The 27,183-nt window shown below is 40.6% G+C and overlaps 1 protein-coding gene across 4 annotated transcripts in view; it reads right to left on the bottom strand.

Moving 5' to 3' along the window:
• The window catches only part of asic2 (acid sensing ion channel subunit 2), a 110,553-nt gene that overhangs the window by 46,229 nt on the left and 37,141 nt on the right, over window positions 1-27,183 (bottom strand). The window contains exon 1 of one of the 4 annotated variants that reach the window (XM_088316894.1): window positions 913-2,257. The exons of the other annotated variants lie outside the window; for them this stretch is intronic. Within the exon in view, the coding sequence (XP_088173020.1) occupies window positions 913-1,581 (669 nt within the window). The 5' untranslated portion in view covers window positions 1,582-2,257. Of the gene's footprint in view, window positions 1-912; window positions 2,258-27,183 lie in introns of those variants that run through there. 4 annotated transcript variants of the gene reach the window in all.

Raw genomic sequence — 27,183 nt, 5'->3', positions numbered from 1 at the left:
ACAGCCTAAAACAACATAACATCTTTTTAAAAAAAAATTTGAAATTAAACAGACATGATTCAAATTAAAATAAATGATGTTGCTCTTCATAATTGCCAAGGTTATGCAATTGCAAAAATCTGAGGATGCTGCAATAAACCTGAAAATCTGAAAAAGAAAATGTAAAAAGACTGCTTTTTTGAAAGAGGTGGATATGTGGCATTTTTTTCCATTGGAACAAGTTTATGTTTCGGGTAAATTCAAGATTCTCATGATGGTCTTCAGGTGTCCTTCAGTGTGGTGACTCATATGTCATGCTGTGTTAGTAATGTTGCAACTTTGAATTGCACAGGTAGTGATCAGAGGCAGTCTCACACGCTGAAAAGAAACAGGCGGTCCTGAAATAAAAATAAATAAATAAATAAATAAAACAGCGCTATAGCAAAGAAACACCAGCCGACACCAGCCTTTATGTGCTTGTTATGTGGTGCTATTAATCAAGCGGTTCTATGGGCAGTGTGTAATCGGCATAATGGGTCAGAAAATGGACCGTAGCATTGCAACCAATAACGCATTAAAAATAAAAAAAAAAATAATTAAAAAAAATAAAATCTGGAAAGGTTTTCGACGAGCCAATGAACTTGGAAAGTCCAGACATAAACCCTATAGAGAATACCACAGATGATGCATAAATGACCTGATTAAAGCAGTGGAAGGTTCTGTACAGGCCAAGTCCAAATACAAACTCTAGAGACCCAAATTTTACAGAAGCTGTGAAATGCATTTGAATGGCAAAGTCCATGTAGGGACTTAAACCCAATTGAGTATAACATGGATTACATGGAAAATGATCCATGACGACAAAAATTGTCGAGAGAAGTGCAACTCCAGACTTAAACCCAATGAAGCATGGCAAAGACGTGGTCAACTTACAGAAGAGAAGTTGTGAGCCCCACAAGGTTCCCCTCTGTACTTGCAAGAGAGCAGCATGTCATCCAGTTGGTGGCTCAGCCGGTCCATGAATTCCAAGTTGGTGCCTTCGAAGTTTCGAGGCGGCAGGAAGAGCCGGAAGTCAGATAGCTTGCCAAACCAGGCCACGCGATCCTCCTGCAGCAGGTCCAGCACCAGGGGACGTACGGTACGGTTGGCCAGTAACAGGCCTAGCCAGTGTCCGGCGAAGTATAGGTCGCTCTTCGTGAGCTTGTAGAGGCGGATGGGGTTGTTGTTGCAGATAGTGACCACAGGGAAGGCCAGCTCCTTGGCCCACTCGGTGTGCACCCGGGTGTAGGTGGGGAAGGACATCCAGTGGAGCAGCCTGTTGGAGGACCAGGACAACAGCAGGCCCAGGGAAGTGCAAAGCGCCAGGAGCCAAAACACTCTTCGGCCCAGGGAGCCACCGGGGACGCACACTTGCCTCAGGCCGTGGAGGCGCGTCCGTGACAGCAGAGCAAAAGTGAGCGCCCGGGTTGTCCCGCGGCGCCGGGTTGCCGCCGGAGACCGATGACAGCGCCCCTCTCGGGCCATGACCGCCGCCCACAGGGCTCCTACAACTGCGGGGACGGCGTCATTTCCCAGCCCGGCTTGCGGGGCTGCGGCCCACATGTAGCTCCAGGGTAAACGGTAAATCCACACCCGGATGAACACCCCGCTGGCTGACGGACACTCCCCCCGGACGTACCCTTGCGCCGGTTCACTAAGCAGACTTGTTGGTACCTCCTGACTCTGCCGACTCAGCGGAAAGAAATTGAAGAGCGTCCGCTGCTGCAGCTTGTGTGACAGCGAGCGAGAGCGAGGACGCCAAAGGAGGAGGAGGGAGGACGGAATATAAACCAGTGGGGGGTGGGGGTGACAAACGTGAGATGAGAAGGTAATGAAATCAATGAGAGCGGAGCGGCTTCGTTCAGGTTCTTTCGTCTACGGCTTTCAGCAACAGCGACTGGACTCACGGAAGCTGATTGGCAGTCCGCGTCCGCTCTGCGGTCTCACTTCCGTGACTTCCACGTGCCGCTCCTCGCTTGGATAGACGGGGCACGGCAAAGCCATGAAGGTCTTGAGCGCAAGGCAAAAAAAATGACACTGGCGTCGGGGAGGAAAGCAACCACAACAAAGCAGACGAGTTTGCCCTTGCGAATACTTGGCTCGCCTTCTAAAAATACTCCAATCCATCAACTCCTCGCTCCTCCTCCTCGTCTTCTTTTCCCACTTTCCCTCGCTAGCCTTCACTCCCTGTCTGCATCTCACATTTGGCTCCGCTTTCCCTCCTCTTCTTCTGCTTCCCGCAGCACAAGCCGCGCGATTTGAGTGGACCCCCCCCACGCTGCCCCCATTCTCCCCACCGCTGCGCTAACTTGCTCAAGCCCCCTTCACCCACCCCCGTCCTTGTTTGTCTGCCGCCACCGCAATGAAACATGACAAAGTGCATGGATGGCAATGTAATATAAAAAAATAATTAATACACAATAAAATCTTTATAAGAACCTTTCTTGAGATTGGAAAGTATTTTAAAAAATACAAATAAAAGTCAAATATATATACACATATTACAAATAAATACAAAAGTAAACAAAATCAGACAAATCACTATAAATATAATGGCAATAAAATAAAATGAACACCTACTTTCACAAAAAAGTACATAAATAGTAAAAGTATGATTATATGAATATGACATGTAATCCATTGCTACAAAAAAGAATACAATAAAAATGCCAATAATAAAATGAATACAAATTCAAACAAAAGTATACTAAATAAAATATAATAAATATATAATAAATATGACAATGTCGATAGTTAAATAAAAAATACTGCCAATATTAAATTCCATTTAATGAGGAACATGCACAATTTAAACTAAATTATGCCATGGTCGCTTGATTTGACCGAGCCAGCAGAGGGCTCTGTGTGACTTTGTTTTGTTACAATATGGACAATTCAACTTTATTTCGCTTAGCGCTTCACAACGGCTGCAGCTTTGTGTACCGTGCGTGTAGTTATTGTATTAATGTGCTGCATGCATACTACATTTGTCTTCTTGTGTAAATACATTCTCAATTAGTGTAGTTGTGCACTAGTGTACAATTTCCGTGCTTACGTAATTGTGTTTAGCTGAGTGCTACTTGGGAATAGTACTCCTACTGTATGTTTAGAGTACGCTTTACTATTTCATAGCCTCAACATTGCGCTTATTTTTTTACACTTGTATGACAATTACTTTACAACGTAGACGATCAAATAACATCAATGATAAGACGCTTCTAATTATAGAGTACATAAGCATCAATTGGCAAATGTCATTTTCCCGAGATAAGGAACCATACAGCGATAGTGTGCAATTGTAAACAATCAGAGGAATATTTTAAAATGTGCCACTGTTGCTTCTTCTTTTTCTCACTCTTGTTCCTGTCAAAATGCTGAATAAACAGAAAAGAGAGTTTTCATTTGTGCACATCAAATATTTCACAGCTCACCCTTTTGGACCCGACTGTGTGCTTGTGTTGCCAATTCATTTTTCTTTTTAGACAGCCCTGCTCGGTATTCTAAAAGGTGACGCCGCCCAGGGAAAAAGACAAAGAAAACGAAAATCTACAATGATTCCTCATGACCTTACTAAAGAGCACAAGCTGATTCAATATACATTTAATAAGCAGTTACCTGCGGTCGATGGTAATTAAAAGCAATAAAACACTTTTTGTTCAACAAACTGCATACCTGCTTCCATTTGTATTTTTTTAAACAAGAGCTGTCACTGCTACCTTTTGATCACAAACAAATATAAGGCAGCAAGCAATAAGCAAAAGAAACTAACCTAGCGGTTTATGGCTTCAATCAAGAGTGATTATTTTTTTACAAACATAGACTCCAATGCACATACGACCACCTGAAGTCTTTCTGCTTATAAAAAGCTGCTAGATAACATGACAAACACATGGCAACTAGCGCAAGAAGCTGACCTTGGAGTCTACGCCTTGAATCAAATAACTCAGAAGATAGACGCAAATCAATGTCCTTTTGTTCGCAATATGGCAGAATAGCAGTTAGCTAAAAAGAGGCTAGCTACAGATGCTAATGCAGCAGTCGACCACCTCTTCAACAATGCTCTTGATCATGCACCAAAAATCTAGGTCAAAGTTTGCGAAATGATAACTGTCCCCTAATATTAGCTGTTAATGTTAGCATTCAAGTTAAATCTAAATAAAATCATGTGCAATGGATATAATGAACTGTCTGCACGTGTAATATTGAGAAAGGTCAGTTAAACATTAGCGTGGCTCACTAGCGTCGTGGGAAGTCAGAAGTCATAATGAGAGTGAAATGAAAGGATGTCTAATCCCGACTGAGAAGGCAGAGGTTGCTAAAATGCCTCGCTAATCCCCTCATTCTGAATAAAATAAAAAAAAAGCCTACTCATGATAGTGTAGTGGCGCCATATTATGGCAAGAAAAAAAATGTTTTACCGAGCCGGACATCAGTTATTCATTAGCGAGTGACCACACCCAGTTGAGGGGGCGCGTATGACCCTGGGGAACATGCCTTTTTTCCATACTACAAAAAAAGTGTTATTGCACATCCACTCCAGTAGTTGGCAGTGGCGCTCTCATTGCCCATTGGGCGCAACGAGTATTAACTCTACGGTGTAGGTTTTTTTCCCCAATTAAAATGCTTTTACTTATAGTGGCGGCGTAGACGGGGTGGTGGGGAGGGGTCACGAATTGTTTTCTTCTTGCTGGGGGGGGCATAACAGAATATAATTGAGAAGCACTGGTTTAATAAGTGTTTTAGAGTTAGCATCTGGATGCAAAAATTGGCACGTCACAGATGTACAGGATAGCTGGTGTTTATTTTTCACACAAAACTCACCGAAACTGCATAATGCAGTCTGGCAGGTTGCCCTATTAAGATAATTAAATGCATGATATTTCAGGGGCGCAGTAATAAACATAAGCCGCATGGAGGGTTAAAGAGAGTATATGGCAGAAGAAATAGTTGGCCCCTCCAGGGACGAACAGTCTCACGTGCGTGTGATGAAGCGGGAGTGGGTGGTCTATGTGTAAAAGGTCAGCGTATAACATCAACCTTCAGTCTGAATGATGGCGCTGACATTTCAATAAAAGCCCCGCCCACATCAATTCACCACGACTGCAGAAAAACAGGACGGCCCGTGTCGTGTTTCTTCCTTGCGCATGCATTTAGTGTACTTTTAATCTTTGGCACAAACAACGCAACCTTTGAGGAGTTAATCCTTCCCGATGCGGCGGTAACGTAGAATTCCTGCTCTAGGGTTATCATCATGTTGCATGTAGGACTGGTGGTTGCTACGTATGTCTTGGGTTTTGGGTTCGAATCCTGGGCATGCCGGTTTCATGGGCGACTAAATTATCCATGGGTGTGAATGCTTGTAAATGTGTCCTGATATTGACAAATTGCCAGTCTGTTTTTTTGGTCATTATGCGCCCTGGCATTGATTGGTGACCAGTCCGTTTGCACCAACCAAGCATACAAGTAATACGGCCTTAAAAAAATAATAATAATAATTAATTAATAAAAAAAATTAAAAAAAAAAGCTCCATGTCATCACTCATCAAATCATGTGATCCTGGTCCATCATTTTATATTTTCGGAGCCGCTGCCAAGCCGGTCTGACCCTGACCTATTGGGTCACTCCGCCAACAAATAACCACTATGTGCTCTGGGCCGAGCGGGATTAAGCAAGGGAGGAGAAAGGAGAAAAAAAGGAATAAAAAGTGTAAAAAGCATGACGGTCTTTCTTTTGCGTGTTGCTTCCCGTTTGCGGCGTCTTCACCGATCTCATCAATCAACAACCGAATGCAAATCAAAGCGCAATGAACAGGATATGATGTGTGATGACTCCTCATTTAATAATCAAGCTCTCTATTCGGAAGACATCTTCACGACTCAGATAAAAAACAACCGGGTTCACACGGAGAAGAATGTGAAATACAAACACGTCACATTAGTTTACAAGCGCACACAGGCACTTAAAGTTAATTGCTGATACACAGTGGAACCTCTAATCCAAACGCAACTATCAATCCATTAATTTTCTCTAGCATTCGTCTTCATTAGGGGAGCCGGAGCGCATCCCAACTGACTTTGGGTGAAAGGTGGGGCACAGCCTAGACCAACTTTTTGATTGGTGGGCCACAATGGGTTCTAAAATTTGACAGAGGGGCCGGACCAGGAGCAGATGGATGGAGTGTTTTGGTAACCTCACCTCATCGGAGAAAAAAAATACCAAAAGCATTACAACAAAATATATGTCTGTGACACACCACAGTATTTAGAAAATTAATTTCATTTTTTTCAAGTTCGGTAGGCCGGATTAAAACGTTTAGTGGGCCGCATGTGGCCCCCGAGCCGTAGATTGCCCACACCTGTTGTAAAGAATACTACTATCTTAAATTATTTATTATTATTATTATTATTTCTTGGTATCGACCTATTGGGTTACCAAAATAAAAAGGTAACAATCTTACTACTATAGAGGTCGGTACAGTTTGGTCTGGTAGTTGCAGGGTTCAATTTGTAAGGGGTGACCCCTTTCCCAATTTCAACCCAACATATGCGAGCCTCCGTTCCAACAAGGGTTCAACTTCAGACCCCTGGCCTAGCATTGGCTAATGTCCCGGCTCTGTTAAAGCTCCGATTACCTCCACGTTAGCTTATTGTGGCCTTAATTAAAGATCATTGTTCCCTGACAATCCACTCTCGCTCCGTCACGCCGTAATCTCTCACCGGGACAGGGGGAAAAAAAAAAAATCCACCTTGGTGGATGAAGCGGATCAGCGGAAGCCTTTGAAGGCTCGTCAGAACATCCAAGCGCCTTGAAGATGCAAAGCCACGCCGATGAATGGATGCGTGAACGGATGAACGTCGGCAGCAATTTCACACAAGGCTACACAGGGGCTGGGGCTGATGTGTGTGCACGTGTGAATACATTATGTTAATCTCAACACTTTCATCTTCAAGACTTTATTATGCAAGACTTTATTATTCACAAGAGTGACTCCACTACAGCGGCCCATTCATTTCAATACACATTACAATTGACGCTTTGCATACGAGAGCTCACTGAAATTGAAAGAGTGAGCATTACGGAGCTTCTCGCGCTCTCGGGACAAAATCTTTTTTTTTTTTTTGGTAAACATCACAGACACTTCAGCACCGTTCAGTTAAATTAAACGGAGTTTTGGTACACTACAAAGAAGTCTTCAATGAACCTAAAATGGATTTTTTTCAGTCTTCAGTGCACTCAATTTGTAGTTTTTTTTTTAATTTCAATATCAAAGACAATTTAGAGTCTTTGATGAATACAAGAAAGACAGTTTTATCTTCTTGAATACCAGAAAGACATGAGTGAAGTTAACATACGCATTTTTGGAAACAAAGACTTTTTTTTGTTTTTTTGTTCTTCAGTTAACCTACCATGTGGTTTCTAAACATTGTATTTGTAAACTTGATAGGTTAGATAGTCTTCAAAATGAACATCAAAGACAATTTGGCAAGGAGCCTGACGCGTCTATTCAACCTACAAAGGCAGTTAGAGACTTTTAGGAATGGAATCATAACGTTCGTAAACGACAAATAATTGAGTTTTCAGTGATATGAAAGTACAATTTTGCGAGTTTTTGATTAACCTCAAAAGTTCTTTTTGTAAACATCGAAGTCAATTTAGTCGTAAATGACGTTCCCATACGTATTGTCGTAAAACTTCAGACAATTTAGAATCTTGTGACGTTCACACGCTTTTAAACAAAGACAATTCAGTCTTCAAATAACATAATATATTAGTGTAAATAGAAGCTAAGTGATAACAAAAAAGTCAAAGCATCCACTTCATTTTACTTAATCAGCAGATAAGATGTCAATTCAACGGACAGATTTGCGAGACCACCGTAGCTGGCAATGCGTTTCAGTTACATTGCAACGAGCTAAATGAGCTAATTAGCACTGGCGCACCCCCATGGGCTCACCAGTAAGAGCGGCACTTTTCCGCTCAGTTAGCGACCCTTTTTGAGCCAGCAGCTGAGGGCCATTCTGCAACATTACAACAAACACACTGGCTGAGATGATAATAATGTAACAACAAAAGCAAACACTCGAAAAAAATTGTTGCGCGACAAATTCAGTGGCGGCTAGAAAATACCAGGACCCCCCCAAGTAGGAGTTTGTTCAAGTATGAATATTAGAATATGGTCACGTCAAACCAAACATGGCGGACTTCTTGTTCAATTTTGTGCATGGGTCCTTTAAATAAAAATTTTCACACGGTTCCATGTTGTTTGGCCATAGGCAAATATTTTCTTTCCAGGTGTTGCAGCTTTAAGGGATCGTGCAGCCAGGATAAACGCATTTTTACTTATTCACCCCGAAAAGCCCTTAAATAACTCCAGAATCTTTTTGAATATGATTGAATTTTAGTACTGATGTAACATGCATACTTATGATATAAATGTCTTTAAAAAGCCCATTTACCATTTAATGAGTTTTGGGATTGTTATCTGGTACGCCTAGTGTATAAAAAAAAATTCCCCATGATAAATGTATTTTGTCAAGACTGACAAGTTTTCAAGCATGTTGACTCTCCTAAAAAAAATAAATATTCCAAACACTGACTCTTTAACCCTGTTGTTTAATTATCAAAGCAGCCTTATTGGATTAATGTGAACATTCAAAGCCAAAAGATGCTATTTGTTATTCAGCATCACACACACTCGCACACACACACTCCAGCGCACAATTTGTTTCCAAGCGAGAAGTCAGTGAAAGGTGACGGACGATGAAATAAATAAATAAAAAAAAATCATCACATCGCGAACAAATAGCCTTGGAATCCAAATCGATTCATTACCGAGATGGTCCCATAGTTGCAGTTTGCCTTTGAAGTTGACATACACCATTTTAAAGTGACAAAGAGGAAAACAAACCAAGATGCATTCTAACATCGCATCAAGACAGACTCCAATAGGACCGTCCCATCGGAGCACATAGCTCACCTTGGTGGGCGTGGCAGACGCAAGCACAGTGGGTAGATAGGTTTTATCGGTGATATATGACCGCTAAAATGTACGTCTAAAGGTGTGAATCTGAACACGCTTGTTTTTCTCCAACTATGTGCCCTGCTATTGACAAGCGACCAATCCAGGTTGTGTATAAACAAAATATAACTCTAAAACGCAACCCAGGCTCTTGCAAGTTCATTCCATCCACTTACGACGGGTACAGTATGGCGCGGGGCAAAATGGCAGCAGCGGTACCTAATTTCACACGTGTCTGAGCAACAAGGTGCAGGAGGCAGCGAAGGCAGTGAAGGCTTCTCAGTGCGGGGGCACGCAAAGAAAATAGGACAATGGCAGATTTCCAGGTTCCAGTTTGAAAGGGTTCTGCTGAAAATTGAGCCACTTAAGGAATAAGACATTGTGATTATTGGACTTTGATGCACAGCAACAAAACATCACAAGAGCACAATTCCTGTCTGAGTCTGTATACGAAGTCAAAACGTACAATTTTAGATTTGGCCAAGGTTTGGTAGGGGGGGGTGACAAATCTTTTTACTGCATGCTGTTGTTCTGGTTCATCTATGATGAATGTTGAACAGCTGACTAAAGACTTTCTATAGATTTGACTGCGGGGGAACAAAGAACTGAAAAAAAAAAAAAAACTTGTGCATAAAAATATACTATTTGTGGAAATGTGGAACAGGGAATAATGGTAACATCTTTGGAATTCTAAGCATCATCATGCATGACGGGAGTTGCTCATATCTCAGGAGACTTCTGGATACTTGCTCAAGTGCGTACTAAATTGCGCAAATGTTTCTGAACTATCGTAAGACTGAAGCTAAATCGCACAAGATTTCCTCAGGTCTGATGAGACTTGTGCTGAATCACGCAAGACTAAAATCTTATGAGATGCACCCAAATCTTGTGAGACTTGTCAAAATGGGCTCACCAGACTACTTAAAATTTCCTGAGACTCAGGCAAGACTTCCTCAAACCTCGTCTGACAATCAACTCTCAAGACACTTGTGGGAAATGTGAAACTTTCTCAAATTTTGGTGCTGAATTAAATTTGTACAAAATCACATAAAAGTCAGTCTATCAGTCTTGTACTCACCTCTCAGACTAAATGAAATCACCAAACACTTGGGCTGAAACATGCATGACTTCCTCAAATCTCATCAGACTACCACAAATCTTGTAACACTTAAATGTGAATAACAAATAAATAATGCAAGACTTCCTCAAACAAGACTTGTCCTTAGTCGCATACGATTTCCTCAAAATCCTGTCGGACTTGTGCTAAATCACGCGAGACTTCCTCAAATCCCGTGAGACTGGTGCTTAATCGCAAGAGAGTTCCTCACCTGAGATTTGTACTAAATCACAATAGCGTTCCTCATAATTTAAGACATTCCCGCTAAGTCAGGCAGATATATAATTAATAATACAAGACTTCCTCAAATCTCATGACGCTTGTGTTGAAGCAGTCAACACTTCCTCAAGTCCAATTGTGCTTGTGCCAATTCATGCGAGACTTTTTTCCAAATATTGTGACCAATATGCTAAATGATGCAAGGCATCCTCAAATCTTGTAATACTTCAAGTCTTGTGAGGCTTCCTCAAATCTCCGGAGTTCGACTGAATCGCACGAGACTTCCTCAAATCTCCTAAGAATAAAAATAGAAAAAAGGCTGACATTTACCATGTCGGGTGAAATAAACATGCTCGGCACAGTCGCTGACATCTGGCGAGAAGAAAGGCGGCGAGAGAGAGAGAGACATAGGCGAATGTGATGACCAATGACCTGACAGAATACGAGGGGCCTCGGAGAGGGGCGGGCAAACTGGAGGCCAGCGCACACCCCCGCTCGGCCTCATTAAAGCGAGCTGTCAGTGCAGCTCTCCAACACCGCGGTGGTGTAAAACTATTTGTCTTCAATCTGCCGTGGACGCACTAATGAAGTTAGAGCAGAAGAATCAATTTAAAATGATCAGCCAGCCATGGCGGAACTTTTGCATACAACATTTGCGTTAAAAAAAAAAAAAAGAAGATAAAATTCAGTCAAATGCCATGTCTGCAATCTACGAATGAAATAAATTGCTACAAAGAAGAATCAACAGAGAGTCGATTAAATGGAATTAAATGTGAATTAACATTAGCATTGTAGAAAAGTTACTGAAGCATGAAAAGAACAACACACAAACCTGAAATTCAACAATGACAATTCCAGATAGTTGCATTAATTTGCTGTTTTCCCTTGAAACTGGTTACCTAAAACATTTGTATTCCTTTATCTTCTTGGTTTATTGTGAGAAATTACATTCTAAGTTTAAAAAGTACATATTTTGATAAATATAAGAAAAGTACATTAAAAATACATGATAATAATTTTTAATGCTTACTTAAGAGACCTGGCAAAACAAACAAACAAACAAAAAAAAAGTTAAAACGCTTGTATTTAAAGATACTCTAAATGATCACCAATTGTCTCTCGTTAGCTGATTCATCAATTATGAAATGTATCACTAAAATACAAAATTTTAACAATGTATAGTTAATTCTAATTGAAAAATGCAGACGGGATTCCAGGCCTGCACCCAAACACAATGTCAATGTGCCAATCCCAATCCCAGATCAATCAGAGCATAGTAATAGCATTTGATGTCAAGAAGAGTGCCAAAATGATCACGCGAGTTTTTTGTTTAAAATAATATCGATATCAACAATGTGCTTGATGGTCGCCCTAGCAATCAATGAATGATGACTTTACATAGGAGGCTGTTTTTCTTTTGTTGTTGTTTTTCTTTTTTTAAGATTTCAAGAGAAACAGACGAGCTGAAGCATGGCCTGAGGGGTCTGCGCAGCACTTTGCTTAACATTGCGAGGGCATTTTATCCCCACTGAATATTGCATGAATATCAATGAGAACATTCTGCCTAATGCGGGAGGTGTGCGTTGATGACGACTTACGATTGGGCCAGAATATTGCTTCAAAGAAGGCTTAACTTGGGTTACCAAACACTTCTTCGTCAAGCTTCCCTGGCGGAAGAACAGCCGCGCACAAAAATTGCCGAGGCGAGGCCTCTGTTCTCTCACCGGCGAGCTGTGAACGCAGCCTGTGTGTAAAATATTCATAAAGCAGATTAAGCGATAGAAAAAAAAGAATAAGGAGCCTCGCCGCCTGTCCATTTGGGCATCTCATCTCGGAAGGACGAGAATGTTCTCTTCATTCCTTCCTCGCTTGTCGGCTTTCCCGGCAGCGGCGACTTTGAAATCTAGATATTCTTTTTTAGCATTTAGCTTCACAGTGTCTAATAGTAGGACTCAACGGCTATCGCTTGAGAAGGAATATTCAGACTTTTCAAGGAAGCTGTACTCCTCCAGTGTAACATATTTACATATTTGGTTTATAGAACTCTTGTTGTTCTTAAATGATATTTATCGTTCTATACAAGACAAAGATATAATATTCTGAACAACTGATATGTGATAAATGATGCACGACTCTAGTGCAACTTTTACATACTTAATACTCTATGCAACCAAATAAAACATTGGCATCATATTTAATGCTCTATAGAATTTGTATTTACTTTTTCACCGCTAGGAAACCACTGTATATATTTAATAATTTATACAACTATAATGCGTTATGTTTACATCAGATGTACTCATCTATACAACTCCAATATACTATATTTACATTTTTGAAGTTCTATACAACTCTGGTGGATTTATTGCGATATGCAACTGTAATGCAACATATTTATATTTAACATTCAGTCCACAACACAGCGGCAGTCAAAAAGTTCAGATATGTGCTATTGAACGAGAAGGTGTCTGGGAAAAAAAATAATAAATTCTCTACTACCACTGTGTCTACCACACATGCCGGTTGCTTTTGCCGGCGGCGGATCTCGTGGCGTAATTAAGACGATGCTTTCAGCCAACTTGTGTTCTTCATCACTCCCACCCAGGTGGAGGCGCATGCATACTTGTTACCAAAAAATAAATACATAAAAAAATGCAAGAAGCGACAGCGTGTCAGCCGACACACACCTTGAAAGCATCATCTCATTATCCTTCCACAATAATGAGCATGTAGCAGTCGGTCTATGGCATCGGCTTACATAAACACTTCCGGGTGTGTTGATTCAACTTTGCATGACTTTTCTAGCTTTTAACAATGTCAACAATGTGCGGCAGAAGGAGTCTGTGCCGTCGCAAGGACTTCATGTCGTGACGCCGGCGAGGACGCGTGCTACTCAATCGCGTCTGTGAAGTTATTCAGAGCACGCCTAATATTAGCAACACCAGTTCAATTCACCCTTGAACATGCCGGAAATGGAACAAGTCGTACAAGATGAACGGAACTGGCTACAAAAGAAGCCAGCAACATCATCTTTTGAGTTTTATGGTACTCGAATGATGCGCAATCCGTATAGATTAAAGATCCGGTGAAATGAATTCAGAGATTTGTTTTAAAATGTTATATGCTACATTTAGTACTTGGTTGTGTAATTTTTTGACCATTTCAGCTTTCCCAATTTTGTAGGCGTTGTAAAAACTCGTTTGGCTCCGACATGATTTTCATTTCGTCATCATGTGGTTGTTCACGTTAGCGTTTATCCGGCACAATTGCGACACAGTTAGCTAGCTAGCTACGTCTATTAAGACGAAAAATTTAAGAGCAACGAGGAGAAAATGTCAGACATGACAGCCAAGAGCGTCTCATTGTTGCAGCGTTTGGAAGTTCCGAAAAGTCATGTTGGGTATACACCATCGGGTCACCAGAAGCTTTAAGCATATTGATTCATCGGTTTCCTACCTTGTTAAAATTGTTAATTATTATGAAAAAAAATGTTGACTTGATCAGTGTCTTCACATTGACGAATATAATTAAGTATTAATAACGTGAATAAAAATAGGGAAGACCCGATCCAATCACGTGATTGGAATTCGGTTGCGATCAGTGGTTTTCAGATGATCAGGGCAAAACGATTTTCTTCATTTCCTGAAATTTTACGAGTCACAAAGTTATCAAATAACTCAATCTACAAATATCTTGGCAAATCGAGCAGTAAAAGCTTAATTTTATACTACACAATGTATTTATTTTATTTTTTTTCCGGGGGAAGGTGGTAGCGGTCAGAGTGGCAGGAACACGCGCAGAGGCCCGTCTGTGTGTTCACAGTGGTCTCTTGCCGTGCTGCGGCAGGACATCAGTTGGAGCAACGACGACACACAACTGACGTGAAAACAGTCAGGGTGATCCCAACGATGCGTCTAAAACAGCTCAGGTCTGCCTAGCCCCGCCTCACAGAATGACAAAAGAATTGAGAAAGCGACAAGCAGGTTATCGACTTGTGACACGTCCACACCACCGAACTTCAAATTGAAGTTTGAGTGCAAATGATATGGACGCTTTTAACAAAGTCGTTTGTAGATGAGAAGTTGCACATGAAACCACCAACTACGTAGTTGCGTGGAGTCGTCATTTTAGCCTGCGCACGCCAATAATGACCCTCGTCAATATTGTTTCCTATTAGATAAATCACATGCACTCAAACAGAGGGAAGACTCTTCTATATCAATGCTTATGTACGGGTTATTACATAAATTGATGCCATTTGTGTCCCCAGGAAATTAAATGTATAAATGCAATGCACAATTAATTACATTTTCGTAACACATATTGCACATTGGTATGGAATGTGCTTGATATTAACATTCTATTATTATAAAGGTTGTGGCTATAGTTCATGTAGTTGCAGATTCTTTTCTAAGCTCTATTCAGAATAGCGTGCATTCGTTAAAGTCCAATATCAAGAGTGTTTTTAAATTTAAGGACTTTTAAAGTGTCTGACCTTGTTTTCGTGGTGAAAAGAATGGCGCATGCTCATGTTTTTGGCAGTGCAGGTGGATTTACAACAAGCTCCTCCATGTGCACAAACAATGTAAACAATAGCAGGGAGGAATGCCAAGAGATGATTTGCACTCACAAATCACGGAGGAGTTGGCAGTCAGAATTGTATCGCACTCCATTTTTTGTGTGTGCGTATGAGAGCCAAGCCAGCAGGCATTTTGTGCCGCGTTTGCGTGAGTGCGGAGGTGAGATGAGCAACGAACCGTGATGAGGCTGGAGCGACCTCACGGCTTGCCGACGTGTTTGCGCCCGTCTTCACCAACCACTGGAACATGACCCCCCCCCCCCTGCCCTACACCCTCAACTCTTCCCTGCTCACCACAACCACGGCACGCACGGCATGAACACTTCAAGTGGCAACATTGTGACACGATATTGGAGAAAAATCTGGAATTAAATTCCCTGTGGTGGATAAACAATATGATGCCGAATATGACAATATTGATATTAAGTGGTGCATCGATACGGTGCGATGAAAGTTAATTATACATCATAATAACAAATATTTGTTTCCCATTGTATGGATACTGCATCACGATGTATAACGATCCATCACGATACCGATATTTCATGTTGACGGCTTATATAGATTGAATATTGATATTTCCTGTAGATTTATCGTTATTCTACCGTCATAAATAATATATCGCATAAGTGATATTTGATATAGACGTCACAATACTGAATTGTGGTGAACCCACAGTATGATACATCTCAAGGATGATATCTGATGCATCAATACTGTACCATGGTGAATAATAAATTTCAATTTGCTTATCAACATTGAAATGAGAGGGATACAGATAGAGTAGTTTACCACATCAATATTTGTGAATCAATACTCTGTAACGATGGGTAATTATAGGGATACATTCGGTATCGGTGAGGTATAAGTCCACCTATGTGCATTTCTTCATCTGCGTCCTCATGTGAATGATAAGTCATCACATATTCAACATCCATCCTGTCGAGCTCAGCGTCTTTTTGGTTTCCCCCTGCGGTCTTTATTTGGAGCTGACATTTCTGACCGGGTAGCTCAGCTCACAGGGCTTCGCTTGCCTGCTAATATGAGACAATACCCTTGGGGACCACCGGTTTGTCCTACCTAGAGGCAGGAATAATACATTTTTCCATTATTGGCAATAACAAGTAAGACCTGGGGCGGAAACGTCAACATCAAATGAAACAAACTGCCAGCTAAATAATCAAATCTTTTCTTGTGTAAAGCCGGCAAGCTCGGTTTACTGTTACAATCACTTGGAAGCAAAAATAAGCAGGGAAATATTATTACGAAATAGCCCCCATCTATCAGTTTCAATACAATCAATTAAATATTGATTGCGATGTATCATTTTTACGTCACGCATAAAGTATCAACAGTATATCTACTCTATTATTTCTATTCTTTGACAGCATTAAGTGGAATTTTGATATTTAATTTTTTAAGATGTATTTTTTTTAATTTAAGTCATTTAAATTGAATTTGTTTGCACTATTTTGCTTGTTTGTTTGAAACAATGCTTTGCAAGACTTAAAGCCATATAAAACACATGTAGGGATAATTTCTATATTTCAATGAGGGTTGGACAAGTGAGACAATTTGGATGTGCTCTTTTTCTCTTAATGCAATTCCCTGGCATCAAATCAGGTCTCGCTATTTGCAGATACTCTACATTAAAAAGGTGATTCAGACATCCCCACCTATTATTCTGCATTACACTACAGTATTGACAACCAGCATAATATATCGAGATTGCATTGCATCCGTCATTGTTCAGAATCAATACAACAACAAATAATGTCGTAATTCAGCACAGTAAACTACCAAGACAGCATTACCTAATATTGATATCGTGATGTATCATTACAATCCACTAATATCACTTTTGGAAATTGATGCTCTCTTGAGTAACTAAGTTTGACAATTATGCGGCGGCTGATTTTATCGATCAGAGACATCTAACACTTGGATGACTGCTTGTTGGATTTGTGAATCTGCATATGTTGATATAATCTAGGAGGTTTCGTTTCCTGCTCTGATGATAACAGTTACTTGCGCGGATGCCAAGGACTCAAATGATGCTCTCTGCTTGTTTTGTTGATTTTTGATGATTCCGTCTTGGCGACGCTTCTGAGGAGGACGAGGAGCGGTTGCAGCTCTTATCGCACAGCACAAACGCTCTTGATGCCCGTGTCTCAGCTGATAAAATATAAAGCCGCACGTCTCTTTTAGGGGATCTTTCCCATTTCGCACGTTTGCTTGCCGTAATTCCGGCATGCCCGATTTTATTCATGCATTTTACACCGTCGCGTATTGTGCAGAGCAGGCTTCGTGCGAGGTCTGTTTATTACTCTTTTTGCTAGCTTGCGGCTTTAATATTCGCATCATGCGACTGAGACAATTAGTATCTTGACATGCGTTTAGAGTCGATCATAGATGGATGTCATGGAAAGAAGCTGGTGAATTTTCAAAACCAAATATTTTTCAGCCTCAAATGATAAATAAACCAGAAGTACTCAATTTAGTTTTTTTTCCTCTTTCATCTGTGCCGCGTGGTCCAAAGTGGCCCCTGGACCGGGCCACGGACGAGCTAAAAAAAAAAACTAAAAAAAAAATGCTTCCTACAACAATTTTAATAAACTGGCCAGCAACAGACGTGGATAGGTGATAATGCATTTACCAATATATATTCTTTATCCTCTGCAAAACACGACAAATATTACATATGTTTAGTGGATAATTCAAAGTACTTGTAAAACTCTTCTTCATTTGTGTCAGTATAATTGTATAAAACTGTCCCTTGGTTTAAATCCCGCTGGTGTATTTGACAAATGACAGATGTGGCAACATTTCACAGCGCGTCTTCCTCTGTTCAGCAAATTAACACGAGACAAATATAACAATTATCACCTTTCATTTCATTATGTCTGGTCATTTGCGTGCAACAGTGATTAAACGTTTTACCCGCCCCCCTTAACCGCCCCGCCGCCTAACGATAACGACCTGTTATGTTACAAGATACTTGGGAAAATAAGAAAGGGAAGGTTTACAAGACAGCAAGGTCGTCATATCCAACCCGCTGCGTTACTGTTCTCTATAAAATGCCGACAACAACAACAGACCAAATGTCAATTTTTCGCCTTTGGAGCTACTAACAGAGCCGTGAAAAAGAAATGAGCCAACAGCAGTGTCTGAGGGTATGCTGCAATGCTGGGTGTGAAGTTTAGCACCCAACACTCACTTATGCCACCCTAGCTCTTTCCCATGTTGCTGTTTTGTGTGAAATGTCCCGACATGGAATGTGGTCACGAAGGCAAATCGGCCAATTTCTATAACGCCGATGACTAATCTTGGCACCGTGGACGTCCACTTCTATATGTGAAGTTTAATACAAGTACATATTGCGTTTCAAATTCATAGATACAGTAGTATTGCCAGTTGCATCCATATATATATATATATATATATATATATATAAATAAAAAATAATTCATGCAGTTTATTTATAGTATTTATGATGACAGAATTGTCGCATGCAATGATGATTTTTCTTGCTGTTGCCCATATTGACTTATAATTTAGGATCTGTTTGGGCTGAAGGATTTTGAAAAATAATTTCCGCCTCCCGTCAATTTTGCAATTCAGAAAGACATTTTTTTTTTCATGGTCCACTTCCCACGTAACAAACAAGCAATCAATTAATCTGTATTCCAATCAACTATCAGATGTATTATACATAAATGTTTTGGTCTTATTGGATCGGACTATGTTACAATAAAGACAACTGAACCACAAATTCAGATGAAAGACAGTTTATCCACTTCAATTCCAAATGTAAACTTACTAAACACCATGACTCAAGTGTGGCTCAAACAAGGCAATAAGTCCTAACTCAGATGACAACAACACAAGCGAGTATGTGGCTTTATGACTTAAACAATTTTTGATTCAGGAAACAATATGTTAACACTTCAGCACTGTATAAATAAATAGCCAAGTGGATTTGAATTTGATTAATTGTTCAGCCCTAATATATATCCATGTCAAGTTTACCATTGCGATCATGTAAGGTTGTTATATGTAACTCTCCTGACTTGTCTATCTGCTGCTCACATTCATGTATTTTCTATATTTCGTTTTTATTCTCTTTGGCAGACTTGCTTCTCTGATGACATAATCATGTGCTGATGTCGCTCACAGGGGCAGGGGGGTGGTTGAGGTGGAGTGGGAGTGGGAGGAGGGTGCACAGATTTGACACTGATGCAGCTTGACGGCTCCTCCGAAATGTTGTTAGTCATTGTGAGCTATTTTCAGTGGATTTTTTTTTTTGGGTGAGACTACAGAGGCTGTGAAGCGTGAAGGTTCAGAGCAGAGACTGATGACTGTGCACTGAAAGAAGACCTTTCCATTAGCTGTCCACTTATGGACTGCTTACTCTGCTGCCAAGCAACACAAGCATTAATATTACTGTTGCTATTGTCATGATTGTCTTTGCTAGTCAGCAGGATTATGACTCAATTCATTTTCAGGAATCTCGCTTTGTGAAGTGAAAGACTAAAATTTCCTTCATTTTTGTGGATGTGAATCTAGGCATTTAATTACAACACAATACAATACAAATTTATTTATATAGCGCATTTCACAAGCGCTGGAGATGTAACAAAGCACTTCACATATGATAGACACAACTCAAACTGATAAAGAATATGTATGCTTCCAATCTAAACACGCTATATCTCAAATTGATTTCAATAAACGATGCATCGCCAATTGATTATCAAACCATCGTGATACATCTTGATTATCACCAAATCTTAGACGTATGCTTTAAAAAAAAATTTTTTTTTTAAATAAAAAGTTTTGAGACTGCAATCAGCTTGCTCTGTAAACGGGGGATTGTTTTGAACATTTAGGGTGTACACTGAGCTTTTTTTTACATAAACTACACTATTATCATTAGCATAGCAATTGGAAGTGGGTTCAAACTGCGTCTGCCTATTCTCTCTCCTCACTCGTTTGCCTTTGCGAGCTGCACTCGACACAATAACAACTAAAAGCTTCCTGTGGTGTTTTGTCACAAGCCACGACAGGCGACCGAGCTAAGCAAAGAGGCTTAAAAGCGTCGCTAATGACAGCTTCTCTCTGCAGGGCCTCGCCGCGTGCACACAAGCCGGTTATGTAGTGTTTACTGCCATTTGTCGTCAGAGAACCGGTGCGCAAATCAAGCAAGTTTTGCGACACGTCTTGAGCCGTGTAAAGAAGTGCTTTCAAGTTGGCGACATTACGAGCTGCACTTTCGTCCCATCCGAAAGGCCCGAGAGCCAATTACGGCCGTTTGATGGCCTCCTGTTTTGCTTCGCCACCATTACAGGGCGCCGAGCTCAACCACATGCATCACTTTAACAACAAGAATGTCACTGACAATGAACATTACGGGAAAATAGCGTGCATTCATAGCTTTGCATACGACTGTATGTAAGACAACGGGAAACAGGATAAAGCCATTAAGGGGAAAAAAATGACAGATATTTCTGCAAATCCGTTAAAAGATGAGAAAGAAATAATTGTGGTTGCAAAGTTGCAAACAGGTGTTGATTAAATTGAAAATAAATTCAATTCAAAATGCCTCTTGCTCACTCAATATTACATTTAGCGGCGAGAGGGGATCTGTATTATATTATTATTATTATTTCTCATGCATACATTTGAATATTTCTCATTTAACTTTGTTCCCTTTTGTCATGGCCTATCAATAAAGAATATGTGTAAAACATAAACATAGTCAAACAATGAAAAGCAATGAAACAGCTTCATAAAGTGTTTAGGGGGCGTGGTCAAGTGAGTGATATGAATGGCCAGAGTCCGTTTGTCGAGGTGCAGGCGTTTGTCATTTTTCATTTGTGTTTATATCTCCCGTTCAGTAAGTTGCTCAAAGTGCCCTGGCGCCTGTGACAGGAAATTTATTGACTGCTGATCTTCCTCAGTGTGTTGTGATATACTAACAACACTGGCATTGTTTTTGTTGAGCTTGCATTTTGAACATTTGATCTGCAGGTTTTTGCTCGACGTTCTGGGTGGATGGTGGTATATCTGTCTATACTGTCTTCATTAATGTAGGAACTGTATTGCTATGGGTGGCATGACGCCATATTGGCAAGATCACACATGGGGAAAAAAAAAAAAAGAGAGACCTCAGGCCCATTTGATTGATTGACCTTTAAGCCGCAGTCCAAAAATGTATTTGAAATAATATATGCCTCCACTATGTATTGCGTTTATGGATTTTGACTAATGCACCCAAGGAGGCTGGCATTTTATCTTGGTGTTTTTCCTTAAAAGCCCGCGAATGTCAAGGCTCACCTACTTTCTGCGTTTGGTCACATGACATGCCAGTGGTCACTTTGATGTCAATTTCAGTACACAGTAGGGGGGCAGTGTTGCATAAAATGTCAGTTTCCTTGGATAGCCGAAAACGGGTGGCTTATTCATATTTCATGAACACAATGTCATGTTTTGACTCGCGGGGAATCATTGAACATAATTTTATTTGACTTCTGCTTTAATTGCATGATATAATTTTCCCACATGACTGTTTGAAGCTTGCATGTAAATTTTGTCTCTCAAAACACACACAACTAAGTTTGACCAAGCGTTGGCTCATGACTTAAAAACTCTTAAGTTGGGGCACGAGTAAGTCAAGTACTTTTTGTAGTTGGCAAAATATTAACCGAAGGAAAAGAGACTTAGCTAGTTCTGATGAATAAACTTTTGTTTATTTCTTTTATGGTGGAGCCACAATAAAGATTTGCTCTCTTACCACAATGTTTCTAGTTAATTTGTTGGCGCTAACGGAAAAAAAAAAAAAAGTGTTTGCTAATGCAGCTCATGGGGAGTCACATCTTCGCCAAACCAAGCAGAATATTTCCAGCAGGTGAAAATCCGTCTGACGGGAACACTCCCCAGGGATGTGTGAAAGGACAGAAGCCAGCGCTTGGGGCTCTGTGGTTGAAAGTTCATAATGACACATTAGTGGCAGGTGTAAAAACTTCTTGCTCAAGGGCAACTGACTCAGACGCAGAGACAGACGTGCACTGACGGCTGCTAAGCTTCTCTGTCAGAATTACGGCTTCTGAAGACAAAGTGAGCCAATAAACGTTTTTATTCCAGAAAAAAACCTGGAGGTGGCTCAAACACGAGGATATTGAACGAGTATAATAACTGGGGTGTGTCACCTCAGGTGATGTGTACAGTAGCAAAAACAACCCCTGTCAAGAAGCAAAGGCCTTCGCTCGGTAGGTGATGGGAGGGAAACGCGGGAGGGTATACATAAACAAGAAGGCGGTGTGCGCGGCAACACCTCCAAGAGTGCGCTGGCAGAACAAGTTCTTTTCCCCGGGTGGGTTGACGCGTCCCTTTAGACCCTCTCTGAGATTCTAGTATGTCAGTCGAAATATGACTAGCAGCTTCGCAGCCAATCCGACAGGAAACATGTTTTGAAATTTTACAGAGAAACAGCGTGAAAGGCGCTTCAATTAGACAACATAAATACGACATCAAAAATGCGTTTGTTAAGTCAGGAGTGCCAAAGAAATGAAATGTTGTGAACAAAAAGTAATTGTTGATTTAAGGAAACTTTAAGACACAGGTGGGCTGAGCTAAACTTTTACTAATCTGACCAAAGTGTTTAGCAAACCATCACATCTTCAAAGACACACATGCATCATTCTGGTCCAAAGTATTTGTTCCCCTTCCCTTATCCGGAGCCATCCCCTGTGGCAATTCGCAGTCTACACTTGACACCACGGCTCAAAGCAAGATGAGGATTTAAGTCCGGAAGCGACAGAGTGGGAGAACAGGAGGGGTGGCAAAAAAAAAAAAAAAAAAAGAGAGGGTCATCGCGAGAGAATGTGCCGGATGGCTGCACTTGTAATGCGCATCACTTCATTAAACATGTGATGTCTTCTGAAAGCAGAACACTCTCGGAGGTCCTCTGAAAGGGTTTCGGCTGCCGCCCAGCAGCATGAAATTCGGTAGGCATGTCTATCATGAGTAGAACCACAAAAAGCCTAAAGCAATAACGATTAAAAAGAGACAGGAAGTCTCTTTTGGTTTAAAGCATACTTTTAGGGTAATTTGGGCCATTTCAGGGGTTCCTTCAATGAGCAACATTACTTTGGTATTTGTGTGCGCCGTTTTGACGACTCCCCTTTGTTTTGGTGGTGCACTTCGGAATTTCATGGAAATTCAGCATCCAAACTAGAAATTATGATGTTTGATAGTTGTGTCTATTATGAGCGAGCCATGCATACAAAAATCAAAAGTCACCAACATGGTGCCCGCGAGCAATCGAGGACCACATGGCTCCTTCTAAAATGAGCTTAACAGTGACAGGACATTGTGATTTTCTGAGACTGTTGTAGGAGTGATCATTTGAAAATGTAAACACTGGCGGAGATTTATGAACAATAATGTGTTGGATATTGCATATCTGTTTCCCAATTATTACTTTGCAGTGACATTCCGAAAATGCACAATGCACTTTAGCACGCACACTTTCTCCAGAAATAAAAGCATTTTCATGTGAAGTCATTCTTTCAAACACCAAAATAAAAACAAAAGGATTAAAAACAACACTCACCTTTAGGGACGCTTCACCAAATCGTGGCTGTTTGGCATATTCCAACAAGTATGATAATGACACTACTAGTACAACAGAGTACAGCGTGATGGCATTTGTCAGTCTAGGATGTATAACGATGTCGTTCGCGCAGAAATCTTGTCTGCGCATTAATGGACATAATAACCTGCCGATGAAGCTTCACTTTGTTTCTCGCTGCTTATATGAATCTATTGAAACTAGCAGCAATTGGGGTTGAGTCAATTCGTTAGCGTTGGAGTCCTCTGCTAGCATCCGCAGCAACGCTTAAGTCACCGGAGCCAGCTACGGAATCGGTGTGTTGTCAAACGATCCTATTTTTTGTTCAATTTCAAATTCTTCCTGCAATACAACCCATTATTTTTTTTAAAGAGCTGGGATGGCGAATGGGTTCAGATAAGAAAGCCACAATAAGAAAATGACGCCATTTTGGGATGCTACACAACTCCCATACCATACAAGCCTAAAAGTGGCACGGCAGAACGGATTTAGTTTGGTACTTCAAAGGAGGGAATAAAAAACAGATGAAGTAAGCAGGTAGCCTCGGCAATTTTGTCACCCTGAGCAAAGGTGACCAAAATTAGATAGATTGGCGGAGGCATGGATCAGTGGATGAGTGGTTGTCTCCCAACTCGGGTTGGGTGTCCTTGAGCAAGGTACTGCACCCCCATTTGCTCCTGATGCTGCGTCATCAGTAAATGAGGTAACAGTGCAAAGCGCTTTGAGTACCAAAGGTAGAAAAGCAATATGCAAGTGACAACCCATTTAGATATGGTACATTTTGGAATACTTCACAACTAAACAATAAGAGAGCCAAAAGGTGGCATGGCATGAGGGAGACATTTTGGTAACTTAATGCAAAAGAACTGAATGACATATAATATACTATTAATGTCAAGTGATTTAATACTGTCCTTAGACTGACTTTGCGTGATGGGAAAAGGGCGGGCATGGTTTTGAGGTGTGACATTCATTCTGATCACAAAGTAAGTACAAAAAACACCATCAGAGTCCTCACTCTTGACTATACTACGCCATCTGGTGGAGCCCTGAGGAAGCGCAGCAGACTTCTGCCGGCAGCCCTCCGTGACAGTGATGCTAATTAGTGAGCAGTGGATACATACGCTGCAGCAACAGAACATGTTCATAGAAAAAAATAAATACAAATTCATAACTCTTGAGCGTCACTGCAGGGTTCTTTGTTTTCTGCTGCAGTGGCATCTAAACAGCACCTGGGGGTGCTGTGGCACTTGTGCAAGTGGCACAACGCAGCTCTTGGACAAACCACAGGTTATAATCCCTTGTTTGGTGGAATTCTCTCATTATTCACCAAGAAAAATCCCTGAGAATTCCCACACAGCATTTTTGGGGGTTCAAAAGTGACTCACACTCCAGAGTGGCAAATTTCAAGATGGCATCAAGTTCAAATGCCCAAAATTATTTTCTATGGATTTTTCATCCAGCAGGTTTGGAGCCACTTAGCTGGTATGCATTTAGTGGTCATTAATTAAAAAACCTTGAGGAGGTCATCTAAGGTGAAAATGAATAGGGCATAAAATGTACAGTTTTTGGGGACAAAATCATGTCGAGTCATGTGTCAACTGTGAGGGCTTTTCAGTCCTGTGCTTGTTTTCTGGATACGCTCTTAAATCATAACAGTAATGTGTACTTTTGGGGCTTGGACACATCCACCAAATCAATACAAAAGCCACAAACAAATGCAACATGTGATATAGGATAAGAACACTTACCTAAAAGCAGCCAGCAGCAAGCGAGGTGAGCAATCAGGAACATGCAGAAGATGCCAAACCGGAGGAGACAGAGAAAAAGACATTTTAGATTTACATTCAAGAATAAAACTAAAGTACGCTTTGAAAAAAGAAATTGACTAGCGCAGCTGACATGTTGGTATCTGTATCATCAGTCTTCTAATACATTTTCTATAAATCAATAACACTGGTCAACTGCTCATTTTAAATGATAAGTTTTAGTTTTCAAGTTTGACCAATGAAAGTTTGCGCAGTATGGATTTTACCACGTGTTGTAATTTATTGCTATGACATTTCAGAAACAAAATCTGTTGCTGAACCAAACTTAATTCATATCTGTTATGTAATATTACATTACATATTATAATATTGTAATTATAAACGGTTCAATCAGCGCCCCCCAAAAAATTCAAAGAGTTTAACTTGCAGTAAAAATTTGACGACCTGATGCGAACTTGTAACATTTACTCTTGTAATAAATAAAATAACATTTTTAATTACTTTTTTGGTAGATTATGGCAAATATTTACTATCATGCACACATTTTCTCTTTGACTTTTACATGTAATGAAAGTTTTTTTTTTTTAAGCTGAGAAGGAGGAATGTCAGGCAAATACCAACGTGCACACAAATGTAGCGTGTTCATAATTAAAAACATGTAGAAAAAATTAACAAGGTAAAAAAAGGCATCTAATAAGAACATATTTAACAGATTATATTAAGTATAAATGAATATATTGCTTCAGTACATCATTGGTAGTCGCTTATTGGGTTTTTTTGGCAACGAGATTTGTGCCATTTTAAGCTCACCAAAAAGAAACAAAAGGCATAAAAGCATCCGATGCAGGCGATTGTTTCATTAAAACACCCGTTTGTTTTTCGGTTATCGTCGTCATAAATATTCAAAAAGCAGACATGGTCAAAAAGCGATTAACAACAAATAAGAATTCCATCAGCGGCAGCATTTGCGTCTCACACCGGCGGCGTGGTGTCAAATGATTACAAATGAGATTTGAGTCTCTCTTTTTTTCTTTTTTTTTTAATTGCCTGTGCACCTTAATGGGAAACATCCATCACCCGTGCAGGCGTGAAGCAGACGCTGAGTCAATAACAACGGTGAATCTTAACCTCAAAGCCTCAACACTCACACATGCCACAGAAATACCCATTCCACCTCAAACTGGTGCCAGTGCCAGCTGGGTACTGCTTCGATAGAACGTCTGTGCATCACCACACATTGGCTGGCTTCTTGCTCCAAAATGGGGGTTAAATGTTGGCGGTTAGTGCGCCGATAGTTCAAAGTGGCTGCTTTAAGCTAAAACATCAAAGAACCAGCGCTAATTTGGCGCAAGATCATTACAGGATCAAAAGGCGATGGGCGTCTTTACGAGTGCCCGGGCAATTTTATGAAGCCCAAAGAGAATTTTGAGAATTTTTGTAAACTAATTTGGGCAATAGCACCAAATAGGGATGGAACGGTTTAAAGACAAACCATGTTAGCATTTCAGATGGCTCAAGTTGAATTATCACCGCCGCTGTATTTCGCATCTTTGAGAGGAGCAGCTTGTTTGCATGATGTTCTGGAACCTCAAAAACGTTGCCAAGAGTCAGCTGTGACAGGCTCCAATTGCCTTCACTCCAAATGAAGATGAGCATTATTATTATTATTAAATTGGATGGATGGCGGGCATTAAAAATTCCAATTGTCACTATTGTATTTAGATTCTCTGAGAGAAGCTATCGGATTTTGGCTTTTCCCAACAGCAAACAAACGCAGAAAGAAGACGCAAAAATGTCCAACGGTTAGTTTAAGCATTACAAATGTTAGA

Source organism: Idiotropiscis lumnitzeri, chromosome 15 (assembly GCF_059441095.1).
Source record: "Idiotropiscis lumnitzeri isolate Australia: NSW breed Sydney's pygmy pipehorse chromosome 15, RoL_Ilum_1.0, whole genome shotgun sequence".
Taxonomy (NCBI): domain Eukaryota; kingdom Metazoa; phylum Chordata; class Actinopteri; order Syngnathiformes; family Syngnathidae; genus Idiotropiscis; species Idiotropiscis lumnitzeri.
This window is presented reverse-complemented; position numbering and strand designations above follow the sequence as displayed.